Source organism: Ostrea edulis, chromosome 1, assembly GCF_947568905.1.
Source record: "Ostrea edulis chromosome 1, xbOstEdul1.1, whole genome shotgun sequence".
In the NCBI taxonomy this organism is placed as follows: domain Eukaryota; kingdom Metazoa; phylum Mollusca; class Bivalvia; order Ostreida; family Ostreidae; genus Ostrea; species Ostrea edulis.
In genome coordinates, this window is record NC_079164.1 from 49,799,273 (window position 1) to 49,820,285 (window position 21,013).

The 21,013-nt window shown below is 35.4% G+C and overlaps 1 protein-coding gene across 2 annotated transcripts; it reads left to right on the forward strand.

Moving 5' to 3' along the window:
* On the forward strand, nucleotides 1-13,913 carry LOC125651506 (ER membrane protein complex subunit 4-like). Of its 2 annotated transcripts, XM_048880138.2 has the most exons (5): nucleotides 13-281; nucleotides 2,951-3,071; nucleotides 10,078-10,231; nucleotides 10,665-10,822; nucleotides 13,516-13,913. In XM_048880138.2, exons 1-5 carry the CDS (start codon nucleotides 13-15, stop codon nucleotides 13,549-13,551), a joined length of 738 nt encoding a protein of 245 aa, XP_048736095.2. In that variant the 3' UTR covers nucleotides 13,552-13,913. The 2 variants fall into 2 exon arrangements, with proteins under 2 accessions (XP_056009149.1, XP_048736095.2); XM_056153174.1 differs by lacking the exon at nucleotides 13,516-13,913 and having other exon boundaries at nucleotides 1-281; nucleotides 10,665-13,218.
* The last annotated feature ends 7,100 nt before the right edge of the window (nucleotides 13,914-21,013 follow it).

Consider the following 21,013-nt stretch of genomic DNA (forward strand, 5'->3'; position numbering starts at 1 on the left):
CGGTTTCACTAAATGACGAAAACAAACTTAAATTTGGAAATGTCTTGTTTTCAACTTACTTTAAACAAAAAGATTAACGTTCATTGTATGCAAATATATCCCTTTATTGATATCATAAATCAATACCCAAAAGATATTATGGATTGGAATTTACAAAAGAAGTTAAAACATCGAAGATCGGGATCGTTGTTGCAAAAATTTGGTACGGAGATCCGGAGAGAAATCATGTCCTCGAAAAGAAAACTTCACAAATGGTCAATCGATTTTATTGGACATGGAAGGTGAATCTTATGACTATCTCTATATTACCCACAAGTTCTGTGATAAATCACATTTCATTATTTATTTTCGATTAGAGATTTTTTAATAGGCATAATCTGCACAAGCACCTGAAGTGTAGATAGCTTGTACCACAGGAGTCGGCAATTTTATCAATAAAGTAGAAATATATGAGAAATGGGCATAAATACTACCACTGAGCTTCGCGAGCGTAGCTCCTGTGCTTGCACATACCCTCCACCCACCCCTCCAGAATAAGATTATTTTGTACAGAACCAAAAATGTACCCAAATTATGTTATTTCCCCACCGATCACCCTCATAAGTAGTTCTGGATAGTCAGTTTGTACCTTCTGTGAGCTTTAGAGATGACCACTTGTGTTAAGGTGTGCAACAAATCATGTAAACAAACAGGGGTCTACCTGCTTTGAGACCGATTCACGGGGTATAAACCAACTTTATCGAAGGAATTTCTGCAAATTATAAATCATTTAATGAAGTTTTGGTTAGAATGAACTGTTTTTAACTGGTCCTGGAGGTTCACTAATATGTTATACAGTGTGACCGTTGAGACAAGCGAAGCCAATTAACATCTTGCAACACAACTTATAGCCTGGTTCCCGAGGCCTTCCAAATGCTTGCACAACCAGGCTACACGACTTATAGACATTTTATCCGCCTCTTCTTTTAACATTGTGACGTCACATTAGCTGCATTGTTTTTTTCCACCTTTCAAACCAAACAAAACGTTTGAAGCTATGAGAAAGCTGGCTTAGAATTTATAAACGTTTATGGTACTTTCTTAAACAATCTAATTATTTTAATTACGGGATTGTCAATGAAGTATACAGCAGTGACGGTGACATATTTCCAGATGCATTACGGGTAAGGCCAAAATAAAAATGGTGTTTGTTTCCCCTCGCCCGACCGAGTCTGAAAATTCACACCGACCCATAAGTTTTTATTATGCCATTCTGGTGAAGTTTTTTTTTTTAATTTTAAGAAAATTTCAAGGTCGTTTCTGGTGCAGATCAGTATTTTATAATGACAAAAATTTTCTATATCTTTTTTGGTTTCGATCCAAAATTAAAAAATAATAATACGAATACAGGAAGTGTTCTGGTCCGAAATCTAGAAATTTCGCCGCCTCCAGCTGGAGGCGGCATTCTCTGGCTGATTTCAAATACTTACAAGCCGAATTCAATTTTAAGCTCATAACTAATCAATAAAACGATTCTTCTTGTACTTACTAATATCGATTTTATGGGTTCTTTCATCACATAAACAGTCTCTTGAAAACATTTTATCAAACTGTCGAGCTTTGTTTTGAGTCACGAGACTCGTTTGCTCAAATGTCAGTGAAAATTCGGTTGACTACAACTGTTGGTTTCTGTTTAATATCGAATTTTGGATTGATATTTTCTTTTAATCGATATTAATAAGTGCAAGAATCATGATTGTTTCATTGATTAGTTACAAGTGAGTTTAACATTGAATTCGGCTCGCAATTCGGACTAGTGATCTGCAAGATCGAGATGGAGAAATGTTGTCTATACGAGAAGCGAGGAAACAAGAGAATTCGGGGCATCCAGTGTGCAAGTTGTGTTCTTCAGTAGGGGAAAGTGTTGATATTTCGGAGGGATGCGATATTTTTGACAGTCAATCAGAAGCATTCTCAATTTAACTTATTTCTGAACTAATGCTATATTTACAAACTGGAAAACACCTAATTATATGCACATGTGTAACTCAGCTCTGATTGGTTGATGTCAGCATCCATTTTGTTTGATCGGCAAAATCAAGTCCCGTTGAAACGTTTTCTGGTAAACTAGATCTACCGATATCATTTAAAAATATAATCAAAATCACTATCATATACAAATTAAGATAATGTGCAAAAAACAAAAGCATAAAATGTCAGTGAACCATAAATAAAAGACAGCAACCGAGTTTACCAATTTTATAACACCATGTGTCCAAAACTAACACCATTGTCCATAGTTGCAACATTCTCCCTAACTTTATAAGTGTTAGTATGTGGCATAAATAGCAGAGAAAATTCTGATGAAACCCAATGTTCGTCGAATCAACCAATATGTATACATGTAGTCCAATGCCTAAGTTTAGTGGTTAGATAATGAGCATTTCCAAAATACATGAAGTACTGTCCGAAATATCGACACCTTCCCTAATTGCAAAACGTGGCAATCAAAGCAGAATTTACACGAGAACTGACTATACGAGTTTGATGAGGAAACATGGATGATGTGCTTCACGACGTTTGGTATCGGGCATTGTTAATGGTTATGGGAATTTCATAATAAATAAAATTCTGCTAGCTAAAAAAAAAAACTTTTTACCTACCTACCGACCTTCCCCTGAAATTTAGGGTCGGGAGAGGGGAAACAAACATATTTTTAAATGTGGCCTAATACTCATCTTTTTTCGACTGATGAAGAGCAAATTACGTGACTCATATGTGTAATCATTGGAGAGAGCTTGTCGCGACGCGAACTTCGCTCGCTACAAATGTGTTTTACTGTATTACAAAATCTAAACAACGCATGCTGCTTTATCAAAGTTGATTTTGATATGCATTGCTGACAAACGAGGCTGAATTCTATCATAACATATACTAGGGGTACCACTTAAACTATCTCTGTTTTGTTTAGATCAAAATCTGACAAGCAGGTTCAGGTTGCTGATATCAGAGCCCCAGTTGGTTATACGGAGAACACAGGGACCATAACAGAACAAAGCAGCAAAGACACAGACCAGAAACTTATAGACAAGGCAAGTATAGACAAGTGTTAAAACTGGGATTAACACGACACAGACCAGAAACTTATAGACAAGTCAAGTATAGACAAGTGTTAAGACTGGGATAAAACGACACAGACCAGAAACTTATAGACAAGGCAAGTATAGACAAATGTTAAAACTGGGATTAACACGACACAGATCAGAAACTTATAGACAAGTCAAGTATAGACAAGTGTTAAAACTGGGATTAACAAGACAAATACCAGAAACTTATAGACAAGGCAAGTATAGACAAGTGTTACAACTGGGATTAAAGAAGTTAGCTCCTAAGCTTTTGAGCACAACTGCGCAGGATGCTACAACTAAATATTTACTGGTTCAATACTGATCCCATTGGTGCAAACATATTACACATCTATTACTGAACCCTATCCAGATGAAAAAATTTGTGTCGATTCAAATTTTCAAAGGGTTTTGCAGGGACTATATTTTGTGGAGGAAGGATTGATTAATCAATAAGTTCCAAATCTGCGTGATATTACAGTTTCTGGTTCATCTATTATATCTTCTATTCTTATACTCCTATACGTGTATTTCAGTTTTATAATTTATGATACAAGTAGTTGAGACTTGGAACTAGATCAAATGTTGTAATTTATTACTTTGGTTGATATATTTTTTCCAAATAGAACACAGATTCTTAAAAAGGTTTGAATTAATTTACTCGAAATTTTGTATAAAAATTCAATATTTTCGCTAATAATTTAAAAATTTGGTCTCCAATGCCCACGTTTTAGCTCACCTGAGCTGAAAACTCCAGTGAGCTTTTCTGATCGCCTGTTGTCCGTCGTCTGTCCATCTGTTAACTTTTTACATTTTCGACTTCTTCTCCAGAACCACTGGGCCAATTTCAACCAAACTTGGCCAAAACCATCCTTGGGTGAAGGGCTTTCAAATTTGTTCAAATGAAGGGCCATGTCACTTTCAAAGGGGAGATATCACAAAAATGCAAAAAGGTTGGGGTCATTTAAAAATCTTCTTCTCAAGAACCACTGAGCCAGAAAAGCTGAGATTTACATGAAAGCTTTCTGACATAGTGCAGATTCAGATTTGTTAAAATGATGGTCCCCAGGGATATGATGGGACCACAATAGGGGGTCAAAGTTTTACATACAAATATATAGGGAAAATCTTCTTCTCAAGAACCACTGAGCCAGAAAAGCTGAGATTTACATGAAAGCTTCCTAACATAGTGCAGATTTAAGTTTGTTAAAATCATGGCCCCCCGAGGATATGATGGGACCACAATAGGGGATCAAAGTTTTACATACAAATATATAGGGAAAATCTTTAAAAATCTTCTTCTCAAGAACCACTGAGCCAGAAAAGCTGAGCTTTACATGAAAGCTTCCTGACATAGTGCAGATTCAAGTTTGTTAAAATCCTGGCCCCCATGGGTAGGATGGGGCCACAAGGGGGTATCAAAGGTTTGCATACAAATTTATAGGGAAAATCTTTAAAAATCTTCTTCTCAGAACAGGGTTGGCAAAAAAGTGGTCAATATGAGTATTGACTGGGCCGGTGGTTAATACTGGTTAAAACCGGTCAATACTGGTTAATACTGGTCGGTTGAAAATTATTTGGTCATTATAGTCTGTGTTATTTATTTTAAATGTTTAAGTGACCATTATGGTAAATACTGTAATTCATAACATGCACTATCAGTTTATGATATACTTATAAGTCATAATATTAAATAAATAATGTACAAATGACTCTGTTGAATTGGGGAAGATGTAAAAGTTTCTGTTCAAATTTCTTAGTTTAACAAGAACTACCTAGTATAAGTATTGTTTCATCAATCTTCATTTTAACTGTTGAATAAACATTTGAGGGGGTGGGTTGGTGATGATTTCATAACAATAACAGGTACACTGGTCATCTCTGGTCCCAGCCTATGCTTATTAACACCTGTCCACTCTGCTTCCTGTGCTCAGGTAACATCCAGCTACCTTTTATTCTTAATCTGTCCAGGTACATGTATTAAGAAGTATGTCTCCAATCGTCAAGCTATGCTATAGAACTGTGACCCTCTGGTAGGTACTGAAGATATTGTGGTCAGTTTCAGCAAACCAAATATATTAAACTTATGAAATTACATTTGATTATCTAATGAAAAATATTAATCAACAATTGATCTATATAATGCAAAGATTTAATCTATCTTTATTTTCACAAGAAATGTACAAAAATAGGAAAATGGACAGTTTAAATCACAATTGACCAGTATTGACCACTTGGGGAGTATTGACTGGGACGGTTAAAACCACTGGTTAAAACCGGGGGCGGTTTTAACCGCCCAACCCTGTCTCAGAAACTACTGGTCCAGGGAAATGGAAATTTGCATGAAAGCTTTCTGACATAGTGCAGATTCAAGTTTATTAATATCATGGCCCCCGGGAGTAAGATGAGGTGACAATAGGGGATCAAAGTTTTACATACAAATATATAGGGAAGATCGTTAAAAATTTTCTTCTGAAAAATCACTGGGCCATAAAAGTTTACATTCACATGAAAGCTTCCTGACATAGTCCAGATTCAATTTTTAATAAATGGTGGCCCCCAGGAGTAGGTTAGGGTCACAATACGGATCAAAATTTTACATGCGAATATACAGTAAAATATCTGTATCTCGAATACCCCGCTTGAGTCGAAGTCGACCGCCGGTCCCGGCCGTTTTCTTTATATAAATGATTTTAAAAACTTCTGATATTTCGAACACGGTAATCTCGAATACTCCGCTTATGTCGAAGTATTTTCAAGGTCCCATACCCTAAATTCTACTGGTTTATCTCGAAGTGCAGTCAATTTTCCGCTCTGCTTACCATACCTGGCGTCGTTAAGTCACACATTCACACCCGCAGCTCCATCAATTATAATTAATGACCGCTAATCCACACTCGCCTTTCCCGAGCAGACCCGAATCGCAATAAATAGTTCAACAGCTTGGGTGATTAGTGAAACCATCCGACAATACGGCTAAAGTTCACCGCCAATTATGAACTAACACACCCGATTCCAGGGATGGTGTTTTGAATGACACATGCTCTATCATTAACTTGTGAGTTAGATAAACGCACAAAATCGTCTACGTACGCTTGAAGGTAATGCTCTTAATAACGATAACGCATTTAATAATACACGCTTCATCATTAAAAACTAGTACAGAGAAAACACGAAAATTTATTTAGTAAACATTTAAAAGTTTTTGTTTTTTTTAAATCCGTCTTTTTTGTTTCTTACGTGATAGGTTCTTTCCTTACAACGCAAAAACTGCATCCCAGTCGAGCCTGGACATCAGTAAACTTAAATTAAGCATACAGGCACGAACATCTTAATTTTGAAAGACATTGTGAATTCAATTGGATGTTTATATATGTTAAAAGAGACGAAATGTTTGTCTTTGAAATTCCACAATATTAATCAACTTGAATTAAATTATAAGAAACGGCAACGTGATTTTTGTTTATAATGCAAATCATATACTATGCATCAAATATCCTCCTTAAAAAATATCCAAGATCGATTTTGGATATCTCGAACCCCCAGATATCTCGAATTTTTTTCGAGGTCCCTCGGACTTCAAGATAGAGATATTTTACTGTATAGGAAAAATCTTTAATTATGAGCTAAGGTGAGTGATGTGGCCCATGGGCCTCTTGTTTGAGTTCCATTTTAAATTTTAAGACAAGACCTTGAAAATTATGTGAAATTTTAGAAATTGACATTATTCTTAATATGCATTTTAAACTCTGAAATTCGATATCATGAATTTTTTCGTATATCAAGTGCAAAAAGGTCATTATTTATTTCCATTAACACTCCAGTTTCAAGATTGGAGCTCTCCTGTGTAAGAGGTGCATTTAGTGGAACTTTGAATGCTTAGGTGGGACAGAGTGGTACAGTCCCTGAAACGTTCTACTTTACCATTTTTCCGTTTGCTCACGGTGCGTTCACCATTCGTTTAGCGTGCATTCACCATGCGCTCTCCATTCACAGTTTTGCGTTCAGCGTGCGCTCACCGTTCACAAAGCGTTCAGCGTGCGCTCACCGTTCAGTCTTTTCATTGTCATTCGGAACACCAAAGTGAAAGGACCAATCTTGATAGCAAGGCGAAAATGAAAATTGAACGTGTGCGTAAGAGTGAAAGGATACTTTCTTACTATATCAGAAATTTAATTTTGAAGTACAAAATGTCAGAATTATCCACTGTGAATGCCGAAAGGTTTATTTGAGCTTTTGTTAAAAACAATTCTAAATGAGAGACGAATATAAGAGCTTGTTGTTATGAATTTAACTCAAGCACAAAAAAATAAGGCAGTTTCAGGTAATGAAAACCTCTTCCCCTGTGTTCATGATTTAGCATTTACAAGTTCAGGTACAAATTATTATAATTATTTTGCATTGCTTGACAAGAGTTTTAAACAAGTCACCCCCCTACTTTGAAAAATAAAAACAAACAAACAATGCTACATAATGTACATTGTACCGTATGTACGTGTCAGAATGTCAAACTGATATAGCTATTTTTACGCCTATATTTATGAAAGACATTGTCAATAAACTGATATTTACTACTCTTGTCAAATTTGAACTTTTGTAACATTTGTCCCTAATGCAAAGATGTAATTGTTTATCTGGTACGTTTCTGCATTAGCCTTTAAACATTCTACGGGTAGTTCAGTATAATAAACAGTTTTATCTACATCAAATATATACAAATATTGCACGATTTAACTGCAATCTATGGCCACATCAATAATAAAAATAGAAAGTTTTGTACTATTATTTCCTCGGGTCGATGTAGCTGCGACAAATGAATGACACAAAATGTAAGTAAGAATATTTAATACTGTTAGGAGTGTTGAGGTGTTGACACAGGGTGTACTGTCTGTATTGTTTGTTTATTGCATCTATCTTGACTCCTTTCCAGGGTGTTTGTTAATTACAGGTATCCCAAATGATGAAGCTCTTAAAGTTTGAAGCCATACATGAACACCTGTTAATTCTGGATGTCACTACACATGTAGACTATAGTGTTTTCCTTTTCACCTGCATTGTTTATATATTATACCCATGCATTAAATGTATATGTACATGTAATGGTATACACAATGTACATACGAAATTTGCTTTTGTTTGTGTATGACTGTTGCGTGTATTAATGTACAATTTGCGATAATTTCATGAAATATATACATGTATACTTGGTACTTGTACAAAAATATATTACATTGAATATATCCAGAACTGTAAAATATGCTGTATCACGATTCCAGTTTATTCAATTTTTTATTAATTGATGAAATATACATGTACATGTATTTTATTACTTGATTATGAAATAAGTAAAATCCCAGAGGAAAATCCGAAACATTCTGAGTAAATAGATCATTTTGCGTTCAGCGTGCACTCAGCATTCGTTCACCATTCACTTTGCGCTCTGCGTTCACTCACCGTTCACTAAATTGCGTTCAAAGTTCACTCTGCGTTCGTTCACCGTTCACTTACCATGCGTTCACCGTCCGCTCACCGTTCAAGTGGGAAAGAAGAACGTTTCAGGGACTGTACCACAGTCAGTGAGAAAGACGATAAAATGTATAAAAACTGACTTCTTAGTAAATACTTGATGTAGGAAATGTAAAATACCATCAAAAGAAATGTTTAACTAAAGTGGAAACATAAATACAATGTTATATTTCCAAGCAATGTCCTGGATATGATAGCTAGGAGCAACAAAATAACGTGATATAATAAGAATGTAATTACTTCTTGAATACTTATCATTTACTTAGTTTGCGTATCAGTCGAAATTGGGTGATGAAACTGCGTATGATAAACTTACTGAGCAGATTCACTTATGCAGTGATGAATATTTGTCCCACTTCCACATGTAAACAAGTTGTTTTGCACCTTACTAAGTACGAAAGTTCTCCAAAGGGAAATAACTCGGACGGATCTCAAAACCGGCATATTGAATTAAACTTTTTTTCTATCTGTCGTGTTAGAAGACATGATTATGTATCTATTTTATGCAATGATTGATTTTTGTTGCTTATATTGTTTTGACACCAACAGACAAATCAAATTTAATTGAATAAATTTTATGTGCAAAAAGGTCATGTTTAGAACACTGTAGCTCAATAACAAGCATTGCGACCCCAGTTTTTCTTTTCAGTTTCCTAATTCTCCTTCAACATAGAATTTAAAAATACTCTTCCCAAAAAATTGACATTGCTCCAAATGTCAGGTGCGAACCTCTTTAACAAGACAATAATTGATAGGTCAGTTGGGATAGAGATAGAAAAGACAAGGTTGGAGAGGTAAACTGAGAAAAAGTATTGACAAGTATTGACACTGGAATAGACAAAACAAATATGAACATGTAAATTGGTATAGATAAGACAAAAATTTATAAATAAATGGGATAGACAAAAATTGATATATAAATGGGATAGACAAAAATTGATAGGTAAATGGAATAGAGAAGACAAGAATTGACAGGTAAATTGGAATAGAGAAGACAAATATTGGCAGATTTTCTGGGTTACTTAGACAGAACAGGTATTGACAGGTAAACTGCAATAGACGAGATAAGTATTGACAGGTAAACTGCAATAGACAAATAAAGACAGGTAAATAACTTTCTGATGTCATATTGGAAAATAAGAATCCTTTTAAGGGAAAATTTATCATTTTCATTTCATTTCACAGTATTACAACATGGAAATTACTCTGAATCAGAGAGAAATTAAAAAAAATAAAAATAAAATTCAGAGACAGATATGGCTGTTGTAGCACCTAGTGGGCTAAGTAAGAGAGAACTGAGAGATTTGAATGAGATAGGGCTCAGCTCAAACTTTTATAAAAATTTATTAACCTACTGGTATTCCAATATTTTTTTTGAGCATGAGATTACATCCATGTGCAAACAAAATCTGTTTATTTGATGAACATTTTAAATTCATTTTCACAGAGATCATGGGACATTGCCCTAGGACCCTTAAAACAAATTCCAATGAATTTTTTCATCATGTGGATGGCTGGTAACTCGATCTCAATCTTTCCAATTATGATGGTAGGCATGATGTTCTTCAAACCCATCCAGGCTTTCATCTCTGTACAGAACAGTGAGTTTAAACACTTGTGCTTAATTCTATTGGAAAAAAGATTGGTCTTTTTGTCTCATGGCTTGATTGATTAGCTCCTTAGCTATTGAAATCTACTGTTATTATATGTTTAGACTATAAAACAGATGAAGAGCATTCTTATTCATAATAGAAATAGGCGTCAGGCAATTGGAACATGAAATTTTTACTAAAATTAATATAGGATTCGGGAAGTTAAATGTTCAGAAAATTCTATCACTAGACTGTAATTTTTTAACATGAGTTTCAGTTTTACATTTCCATGCCATAACATTTACATGCAATAAGTGTATTAAAGATAACTGAAATTTTGACCTAAATCTATTTGATAATCATGGGACCAGGATGTGTTTTGTTTCATGTAAATATCTCAGTGTGCAATCTCTGTTGATGTATCACTATGTATTGTTTTCAGCATTTGTAATGATAGAAGGATCTCAAGCCTATGTACAGAAGTTTATTTACATATTTGGAAACTTTGTTTGTTTGGCATTAGCAACGTATAAATGTCAAACAATGGGACTTCTCCCCACACATGCATCTGACTGGCTTGCATTCATGGACCCTCAAAAGGTAAACCAACATAGTAGAGAGACTGTTATTAGCTCACCTAAGCTAAAGGCTCAAGTGAGCTTTTCTGATCGAAATTTGTCCGTTGTCTGTTGGCATCGTCGTAAACTTTTCTTATGTTCTTATTCACCAGTTCAACCGAACATAAATCATTTATAAAATAAAACACAAACACCTGTATGTAGGATGAGCTCGCATGCACTAGTGCAACAGACTTTTTTAATAAATACATATGTACAAAATCAATTATTCACAAAAAACCCATTCTAGAAAAGAAAGTAGAACAAGTAATTCATAGGGTGGGGTCATTTAAAAATCTTCTTCTCAAGAACCACTGGACCAGAAAAGCTGAAATTTACATGAAAGCTTCCTGACATAGTGGAAATTCAAGTTGTTAAAATCATGCTCCCTGGGGAGCAATTTCAGTCAAACTTGGAACAAATCTTCCTAAGGTAAAAGGGATTCAAGTCATTCAAATGAAGGGCTATGGCCTCTTCCAAGAGGAAATAATCACAAAAATGCAAAAATAGGGTGGGGTCATTTAATATCTTCCCAAGAACCACTGGGCTAGAAGAGCTGAAATTAACATGAAAGCTTTCTGACAAAGTGGAGATTCAAATTTTAAAAATCATGACACCCCCCCCCCCCCTTGGGGTTAGGGTGGGGCCACAATGGGGGATCAAAGTTTACATGCGAATGTATAGGGAACCAAACTTGGCACGAAGCATCCTTATTAAATGAAATTTGTTATTATGAAAGGCCATAGCCATCAACAATGGCATATGATGATTAATGAATTTGTTGTCAAGTTTAATAATTGAGTTTGATAATTAATGAATTTATAGTTGTTACCTTCGAAAAGGTTTTTTTCTTAACCAAGCTGCTTCTATAATGATAGTTTTGCTAAAGCTTGTTTATTGCTAGAAATTGCTGCTCAGGTGAGCAATGTGGCCCACGGGCCTCTTGTTTTTCCCTGTATTACAGATTGATTTTAGTTTTGCTGTGTAGATGAACACATTTCATTATCAGATTTATAAATTTGCAGAACATTAACGTAGTTTTTGGTTTGATTATTATATTTAATTCATTAGCACATTGATTTTATATCCATGGTCGTAGGAACTAGAGGGAAAAGTTCATATTATATAATAAGTCGATATACATTAGTTTTTAAGCAGAACGGTCAACTTTAGTAAAAGTCAACGAGAGTCAATGTCCTTGAATTTTTAAATTATCAAGCACAATGTGTGCTTTGATATTTCTTAGGACTTCATCCAAAATGTTTTAGATTAAATTTTCCTCATATGTGTGGCTTTGACTTTAATACTTTGACTTTAATACAGAAAATACCAATGAAATTCATTAGATAGCTTTTACTTCATACTTCAATAGAAAAATATTCGCTATGATTTACCAACTTCCCTAATACAAGTTGTTTTGGTATGAAAAATCTTTTTGCAATGCCAATATGATTGTTGATGTTTTTTATCTGCCATGTTTTTATTGAAATAAAGATGATCCTGACTTTGTGTAAAGTAGGATCTACTGGTGCCATATTACACCCCATGACATAGACTCGGTGACATATAACAACTGCTATTTCATTCATTCACTGCATTATCTGATGGATTTTGGAGGAGTGAACATTTTCAATGTTACCCTCAACTATTTATTAGTATATTATCATTGATTATTAGCACAAACATTGTACAGCGCATAGAAACTATATGTAATTTTGCGCTTTATAAATGAATAAGATAATAATAACTACATGCAATATTTGTTTTATTATACTGAATGTTATATAAACAACAAACTAGAAGGACTTGCATCTGTTGACATTTGATCAATCACTGTCAAGCAATATTTTTATATCAATGCAGATATTTGCATTTATTACAAACGCTCAAACGACGTTGTCTAACAATCTACAGCGAACCGTACGCGCATGTAATAATTTTTTATAATATCACCCGTTGTCCAGTAATGTTACCCATTGCTAGATACTATCACCCTGGGGCGCATGCTTTCTATTTCCAGGGGGAAACATTTTGTTTTTTCAACTGTTTCTTGACCAATCAGATTCGAGTATTTTACATGAAAATATAATAAAAACAAATATCTCAGGTTATATGTCATTAACATCTTTATTATATTTCAATGTCAGTCAATCTGACATGTGTCTAAGACATGATTTCCATGAACTTGCCTTCTCTTCTTCTTCCTTTAAACTTTAAAGTGAAGGGCTTTGTAGGCTTCATTGCACTTCTCAGATTTATCAGCAAGACATGATTTTCATAAATGTTGAATTGCTAATTTTTTTGTTATATATTTAGGATTATTTATGTATAAATTATTTTTCATGCCATAGCAACCTTGTAAATTAATGTGAAAATAAAGTTCTGAGAAAATTATTTGTGGAAGAAATAAGCCAAATGAACGGGAAAGTGTTTGTGTCTACTCCGGATATGATGAAATCCAGGGGACCGACCTGAATTGTTCATTATATCCAAAGTTCAATATAACCAATGCTGAACTACACAAATATTGCTACTGGGGATTTATTTTAACTTCAATATAACAGATATTTCAATATAACCGACTTCAATATAAGTGGAGTGGACTGTATTTGTACATTTTTGCACAAGAAATAATTGACTAGTCATTTTGAATTTTTTTTTTTAAATTTTTTTCAGAGAATGGAATGGTGTGGCGGAGGATTAGTGTTTTGAGCTACACATTTTATGTTGCATGGAGAGTGATCCAACCGTTGAGTGCAATAAAAGGAGAGAGGACAGTGACTAAATGTACATGTATATTGATAAATACACCTTTTGAAAAATTCATAACATATGTGTAAATTATTAGTGACCAAGCCAGAATTTTGGTACATGTATATTGTTACTTGCAACATTTTCCTTCTATTGAATTTGTAAGAATGAGAGCATGATATTCTTCCTAGGAACTTAAATGTTAATCATCTTGAAGTGAATTTAATTTTCATTTGTGGTATTGTAATGATACAGTTACAATAAAATGCTGTACATGTATTTAGACAGTACTATGATACAGTAAAAGAAAACTCATATAATCTGTATTTCTTTAGCAAGAATTTGACTTCATTTTTTTCTGTTTGTAAATTTTAAGGTTGAAGAATTTCAAATTTGATGTGATGATAAATTACTGTAGAATCATTTAAATTCATGGATTGCTGAATTTTTACGGGTTCGTGGGGACGTAATATCGTGGATTTATATATTTCTAAGAAAGATAACTCTGTAATGTTTGCTTTGTCTTTATTCGTTGAGGATGTAAATTCGTGGGTGAGGGGTACCCACAAATATCCACAAAAATTGAACCACTACAAATTCTAATGATTCCACAGTAGTGCCAAGGGGTCTAAAATATTATTCTAGCAAAACTTTGTACAGATATTGTACACCTATACTGTGACAACAAAGTTAAAGAAGACTCATTAAGGTAACTGTTGATCCTCCACTTTAGTGCCATTGATTGTCACATGATGACAGTGGATGCCCCACTCTGTGGCACCATTATTGCAAGAGGACAGTGTATGCTCCACCCAGTGATGGCATTGTCACAAGAAGTCGGTGAATGCTCTACTCTATGGTACACCATCCTCTCATTAAAATAACAAAAACGGTTATTCCCTTTCTATTTTGCTTGATCTTTACATCCAATTTTGTTGATTTTTTTTTTTGGAAAAACACAACATACCACTGGTAGTAAATGTATGAAAGCCCATTGGGCTCATTTTCATAGCCAAAAAGATAATTTTTTGCTCTATAATGCAAAACTTTCGCAAATAAGTGGGTAACTTGTGCATTATAATGTGAAAATTTTGCGTTGTAATGCAAAAATTAATCATTTTTGTACAAAACTTTTACATTATAAAGTGTAAATTTTGCTTATAGCTGCAAAATAAATCCCCGTTTATCGATTAAATTAGTCTGATCCCCGCCCCTGTCACTCATTAATCACTCAAAACTAGTGATCAGTGAGTGGCAGGGGCAGGGACCAGTCTAATATTGAATGCGCTCAATATTATAAAAGTAGTATGAAATAATTGTCCCTGATGCAATACGGAAGGGGACATAAAAATACCAGTCTCCCTCCGTCCCACTTCACTTTGTGGATGCATCTCCAACAAAATCGTTGGATTTTGTTTAAAGAGGTATAGCGCCCTTTCCCAGGATTTCGCCTACTACCATATTTAAATGGAAAGTACCTATTACTATTAATAGATTTACTGTTTGACCCAATGGATATGTATTGAATGTAGGAAACCAACTTTATGAAATAAATATGAGGAACAGCTTCTACATGTTTACCATATAAAATATTTCCCTAAATTTGCGCTAAAAATTCACCAGAAATACTTTTTAGCTCACCTGAGCTGAAAGCTCAAGTGAGCTTTTCTGATCGCCCGTATTCCGGCGTCCGTCCGTCTGTAAACTTTTCACATTTTCAACTTCTTCTCAACAACCACTGGGCCAATTTCAACCAAAGTTGGCACAAAACATCCTTAGGTAAAGGGAATTCTAAATTGTTAAAATAAAGGGCCAGGCCACCTTCCAAGGGGAGATAATCAACAAAAGGTAAAAATAGGGTAGGGTCATTAAAAAATCTTCTTCTCAAGAACCACTGGGCCAGAAAAGATGAAATTTATATGAAAGCTTCCTTATATAATGCAGATTCTAAATTGTTAAAATCATGGCCCCCGGGGGTCAGATGGGGCCACAATAGGAGATCAAAGTTTTACATACAAATATATAGGAAAAATCTTTTAAAATCTTCTTCTCAAGAACCACGGAGCCAGAAAAGCTGAGATTTATATGAAAGCTTCCTTATATAATGCAGATTCTAAATTGTTAAAATCATGGCCCCCGGGGGTCGGATGGGGCCTCAATAGGGGATCAAAGTTTTACATACAAATATATAGGGAAAATCTTCTCAAGAACCACTGAGCCAGAAAAGCTGAGATTTATATGAAAGCTTCCTTATATAATGCAGATTCTAAATTGTTAAAATCATGGCCCCCGGAGGTCGGATGGGGCCACAATAGGGGATCAAAGTTTTACATACAAATATATAGGGAAAATCTTTAAAAATCTTCTTCTCAAGAACCACTGAGCCAGAAAAGCTGAGATTTATATGAAAGCTTCCTTATATAATGCAGATTCTAAATTGTCGGATGGGGCCACAATAGGGGATCAAAGTTTTACATACAAATATATAGGGAAAATCTTTAAAAATCTTCTTCTCAAGAACCACTGAGCCAGAAAAGCTGAGGTTTATATGAAAGCTTCCTTATATAATGCAGATTCTAAATTGTTAAAATCCTGGCCCCCGGAGGTCGGATGGGGCCACAATAGGGGATCAAAGTTTTACATACAAATATATAGGGAAAATCTTTAAAAATCTTCTTCTCAAGAACCACTGAGCCAGAAAAGCTGAGATTTATATGAAAGCTTCCTTATATAATGCAGATTCTAAATTGTCGGATGGGGCCACAATAGGGGATCAAAGTTTTACATACAAATATATAGGGAAAATCTTTAAAAATCTTCTTCTCAAGAACCACTGAGCCAGAAAAGCTGAGGTTTATATGAAAGCTTCCTTATATAATGCAGATTCTAAATTGTTAAAATCATGGCCCCCGGGGGTCGGATGGGGCCACAATAGGGATCAAAGTTTTACATACAATATATAGGGAAAATCTTCTTCTCAAGAACCACTGAACCAGAAAAGCTGAGGTTTATATGAAAGCTTCCTTATATAATGCAGATTCTAAATTGTTAAAATCATGGCCCCCGGGGGTCGGATGGGGCCACAATAGGGGATCAAAGTTTTACATACAAATATATAGGGAAAATCTTCTTCTCAAGAACCACTGAGCCAGAAAAGCTGAGATTTATATGAAAGCTTCCTTATATAATGCAGATTCTAAATTGTTAAAATCATGGCCCCCGGAGGTCGGATGGGGCCACAATAGGGGATCAAAGTTTTACATACAAATATATAGGGAAAATCTTTAAAAATCTTCTCAAGAACCACTGAGCCAGAAAAGCTGAGATTTATATGAAAGCTTCCTTATATAATGCAGATTCTAAATTGTCGGATGGGGCCACAATAGGGGATCAAAGTTTTACATACAAATATATAGGGAAAATCTTTAAAAATCTTCTTCTCAAGAACCACTGAGCCAGAAAAGCTGAGGTTTATATGAAAGCTTCCTTATATAATGCAGATTCTAAATTGTTAAAATCATGGCCCCCGGGGGTCGGATGGGGCCACAATAGGGATCAAAGTTTTACATACAAATATATAGGGAAAATCTTTAAAAATCTTCTTCTCAAGAACCACTGAACCAGAAAAGCTGAGGTTTATATGAAAGCTTCCTTATATAATGCAGATTCTAAATTGTTAAAATCATGGCCCCCGGGGGTCGGATGGGGCCACAATAGGGGATCAAAGTTTTACATACAAATATATAGGAAAAATCTTTTAAAATCTTCTTCTCAAGAACCACTGAGCCAGAAAAGCTGAGATTTATATGAAAGCTTCCTTATATAATTCAAATTCTAAATTGTTAAAATCCTGGCTCCCGGGGGTCGGATGGGGCCACAATAGGGGGTCAAAGTTTGTTTTTTTTTGTTCGTTTTTTTTTCGTTTTTTTTTTTTTTGGCATCAAGGGGGGCATCAAAGTTTTACATACAAATTTATAGGACAAATCTTTTAAAATTTTCTTCTCAAGAACCACTGAGCCAGAAAAGCTGAGGTTTATATGAAAGCTTCCTGATATAGTGCAGATTATAAATTGTTAAGATCATGGCCCCCGGGGGTCAGATGGGGCCACAATAGGGGGTCAAAGTTTTACATACAAATATATAGGAAAAATCTTCTTCCCAGAACCACTAAGCCAGAAAAGCTGAGATTTATATGAAAGCTTTCTGATATAGTTCAGATTCAGGTTTGTTAAAATCATGCCCCCCCCCCCCTCCCTGGGGTAGGATGGGGCCACAATAGGGGATCAAAGTTTTACATACAAATATATAGGGAAAATCTTTAAAAATCTTCTTCTCAAGAACCATTGGGCCAAAGAAGTTCACATTTACATGAAAGCTTTCTGACATAGTGTAGATTCAAGTTTGCAAAAACCATGGCCTCCAGGGGAAGGTTTGGGGCCATAATAGGGACTACGGTTTTACATGCAAATAGATATGGAAAATCTTCTGATATGGACCAAGGTGACTCAGGTGAGCGATGTGGCCCATGGGCCTCTTGTTATTAATAAACTATATACAAGATATTTCTCAACCACCTTCTCTGCTTACATGCATATGCCACTATAAACACATCAAATATTTTTCATAATCTTTATATTTTCAATTTGTTTGACATTTTACTGAATCGTGTATCAAGATATTTTCTTGACTGTTTTCAAGATTTTTGTTTCATGAAAGGTGTAGATTGCTACGTTAAATTCATATGTATAATATGGTAACCAGAGAGGTTGGAACAACAATGAGTAGATCTACATGTATACGTTTATATCTGGTGTGTATATTTTGTGGAAATTACGATGATTAAAAATTAACTAGCTGAAGTGAAAAAAATTATCTGGAATTTGGGAGAATTGAACCGGAGACCCTTAACGCAAAAACCGTTCAGCATATACTACTAGGCTACGCACGTTATTGTGAAGAACTTCGGTCTTATATGTATATATCGCCACTTTGCAGAGTCTTTTGGAAGATAGGATAACTAGATTAAATTATCAATTTTTAATATGAAGACCAAGTTAAACCAAACAGATTTTAATATGACAGTATATGTACTATGATATCAAAAAACCAAAACCCATGAAAGATTTCTCTGGTTTAAGTTCAGGGACTTCCTGGGATATCCTGCTGTATTTTCAATGGGGAAATTATCCTTAAAAGTCCTGAAATGTCCCACTGCCAATACCGTCCCTCTAATTCCTTGTCAATCTCAGTTTCAAAAAAGCAGGACTTTTCAGGACAATCCTGATAAATCATGGGATTTTGTCTTGGGACTTCCTGGGATATCCTGCTGTATTTTCAGAGGGGTACTGTGTGTAAGATGTAGGTGTGTTACTGTGTGTAAGATGTAGGTGTGTTACTGTGTAAGATGTAGGTGTGTTACTGTGTGTAAGATGTAGGTGTGTTACTGTGTAAGATGTAGGTGTGTTACTGTGTAAGATGTAGGTGTGTTACTGTGTGTGTGTAAGATGTAGGTGTGTTACTGTGTGTAAGATGTAGGTGTGTTACTGTGTAAGATGTAGGTGTGTTACTGTGTAAGATGTAGGTGTGTTACTGTGTAAGATGTAGGTGTGTTACTGTGTGTAAGATGTAGGTGTGTTACTGTGTAAGATGTAGGTGTGTTACTGTGTAAGATGTAGGTGTGTTACTGTGTGTAAGATGTAGGTGTGTTACTGTGTGTAAGATGTAGGTGTGTTACTGTGTGTAAGATGTAGGTGTGTTACTGGGTGTAAGATGTAGGTGTGTTACTGTGTGTAAGATGTAGGTGTGTTACTGTGTAAGATGTAGGTGTGTTACTGTGTGTAAGATGTAGGTGTGTTACTGTGTGTAAGATGTAGGTGTGTTACTGTGTAAGATGTAGGTGTGTTACTGTGTGTAAGATGTAGGTGTGTTACTGTGTGTAAGATGTAGGTGTGTTACTGTGTAAGATGTAGGTGTGTTACTGTGTAAGATGTAGGTGTGTTACTGTGTAAGATGTAGGTGTGTTACTGTGTGTAAGATGTAGGTGTGTTACTGTGTGTAAGATGTAGGTGTGTTACTGTGTGTAAGATGTAGGTGTGTTACTGTGTGTAAGATGTAGGTGTGTTACTGTGTGTAAGATGTAGGTGTGTTACTGTGTGTAAGATGTAGGTGTGTTACTGTGTAAGATGTAGGTGTGTTACTGTGTGTAAGATGTAGGTGTGTTACTGTGTGTAAGATGTAGGTGTGTTACTGTGTGTAAGATGTAGGTGTGTTACTGTGTGTAAGATGTAGGTATGTTACTGTGTGTAATATGTAGGTGTGTTACTGTGTAAGATGTAGGTGTGTTACTGTGTGTAAGATGTAGGTGTGTTACTGTGTGTAAGATGTAGGTGTGTTACTGTGTAAGATGTAGGTGTGTTACTGTGTGTAAGATGTAGGTGTGTTACTGTGTGTAAGATGTAGGTGTGTTACTGTGTGTAAGATGTAGGTATGTTACTGTGTGTAATATGTAGGTGTGTTACTGTGTAAGATGTAGGTGTGTTACTGTGTGTAAGATGTAGGTGTGTTACTGTGTAAGATGTAGGTGTGTTACTGTGTGTAAGATGTAGGTGTGTTACTGTGTGTAAGATGTAGGTGTGTTACTGTGTAAGATGTAGGTGTGTTACTGTGTGTAAGATGTAGGTGTGTTACTGTGTGTAAGATGTACTGTGTTACTGTGTAAGATGTAGGTGTGTTACTGTGTGTAAGATGTAGGTGTGTTACTGTGTGTAAGATGTAGGTGTGTTACTGTGTAAGATGTAGGTGTGTTACTGTGTAAGATGTAGGTGTGTTACTGTGTAAGATGTAGGTGTGTTACTGTGTGTGTGTAAGATGTAGGTGTGTTACTGTGTAAGATGTAGGTGTGTTACTGTGTGTAAGATGTAGGTGTGTTACTGTGTGTAAGATGTAGGTGTGTTACTGTGTAAGATGTAGGTGTGTTACTGTGTAAGATGTAGGTGTGTTACTGTGTGTAAGATGTAGGTGTGTTACTGTGTGTGTGTAAGATGTAGGTGTGTTACTGTGTGTAAGATGTAGGTGTGTTACTGTGTGTAAGATGTAGGTGTGTTACTGTGTGTAAGATGTAGGTGTGTTACTGTGTAAGATGTAGGTGTGTTACTGTGTGTGTGTAAGATGTAGGTGTGTTACTGTGTGTGTGTAAGATGTAGGTGTGTAAGATGTAGGTGTGTTACTGTGTGTGTGTAAGATGTAGGTGTGTTACTGTGTAAGATGTAGGTGTGTTACTGTGTGTGTGTAAGATGTAGGTGTGTTACTGTGTGTAAGATGTAGGTGTGTTACTGTGTAAGATGTAGGTGTGTTACTGTGTGTAAGATGTAGGTGTGTTACTGTGTAAGATGTAGGTGTGTTACTGTGTGTAAGATGTAGGTGT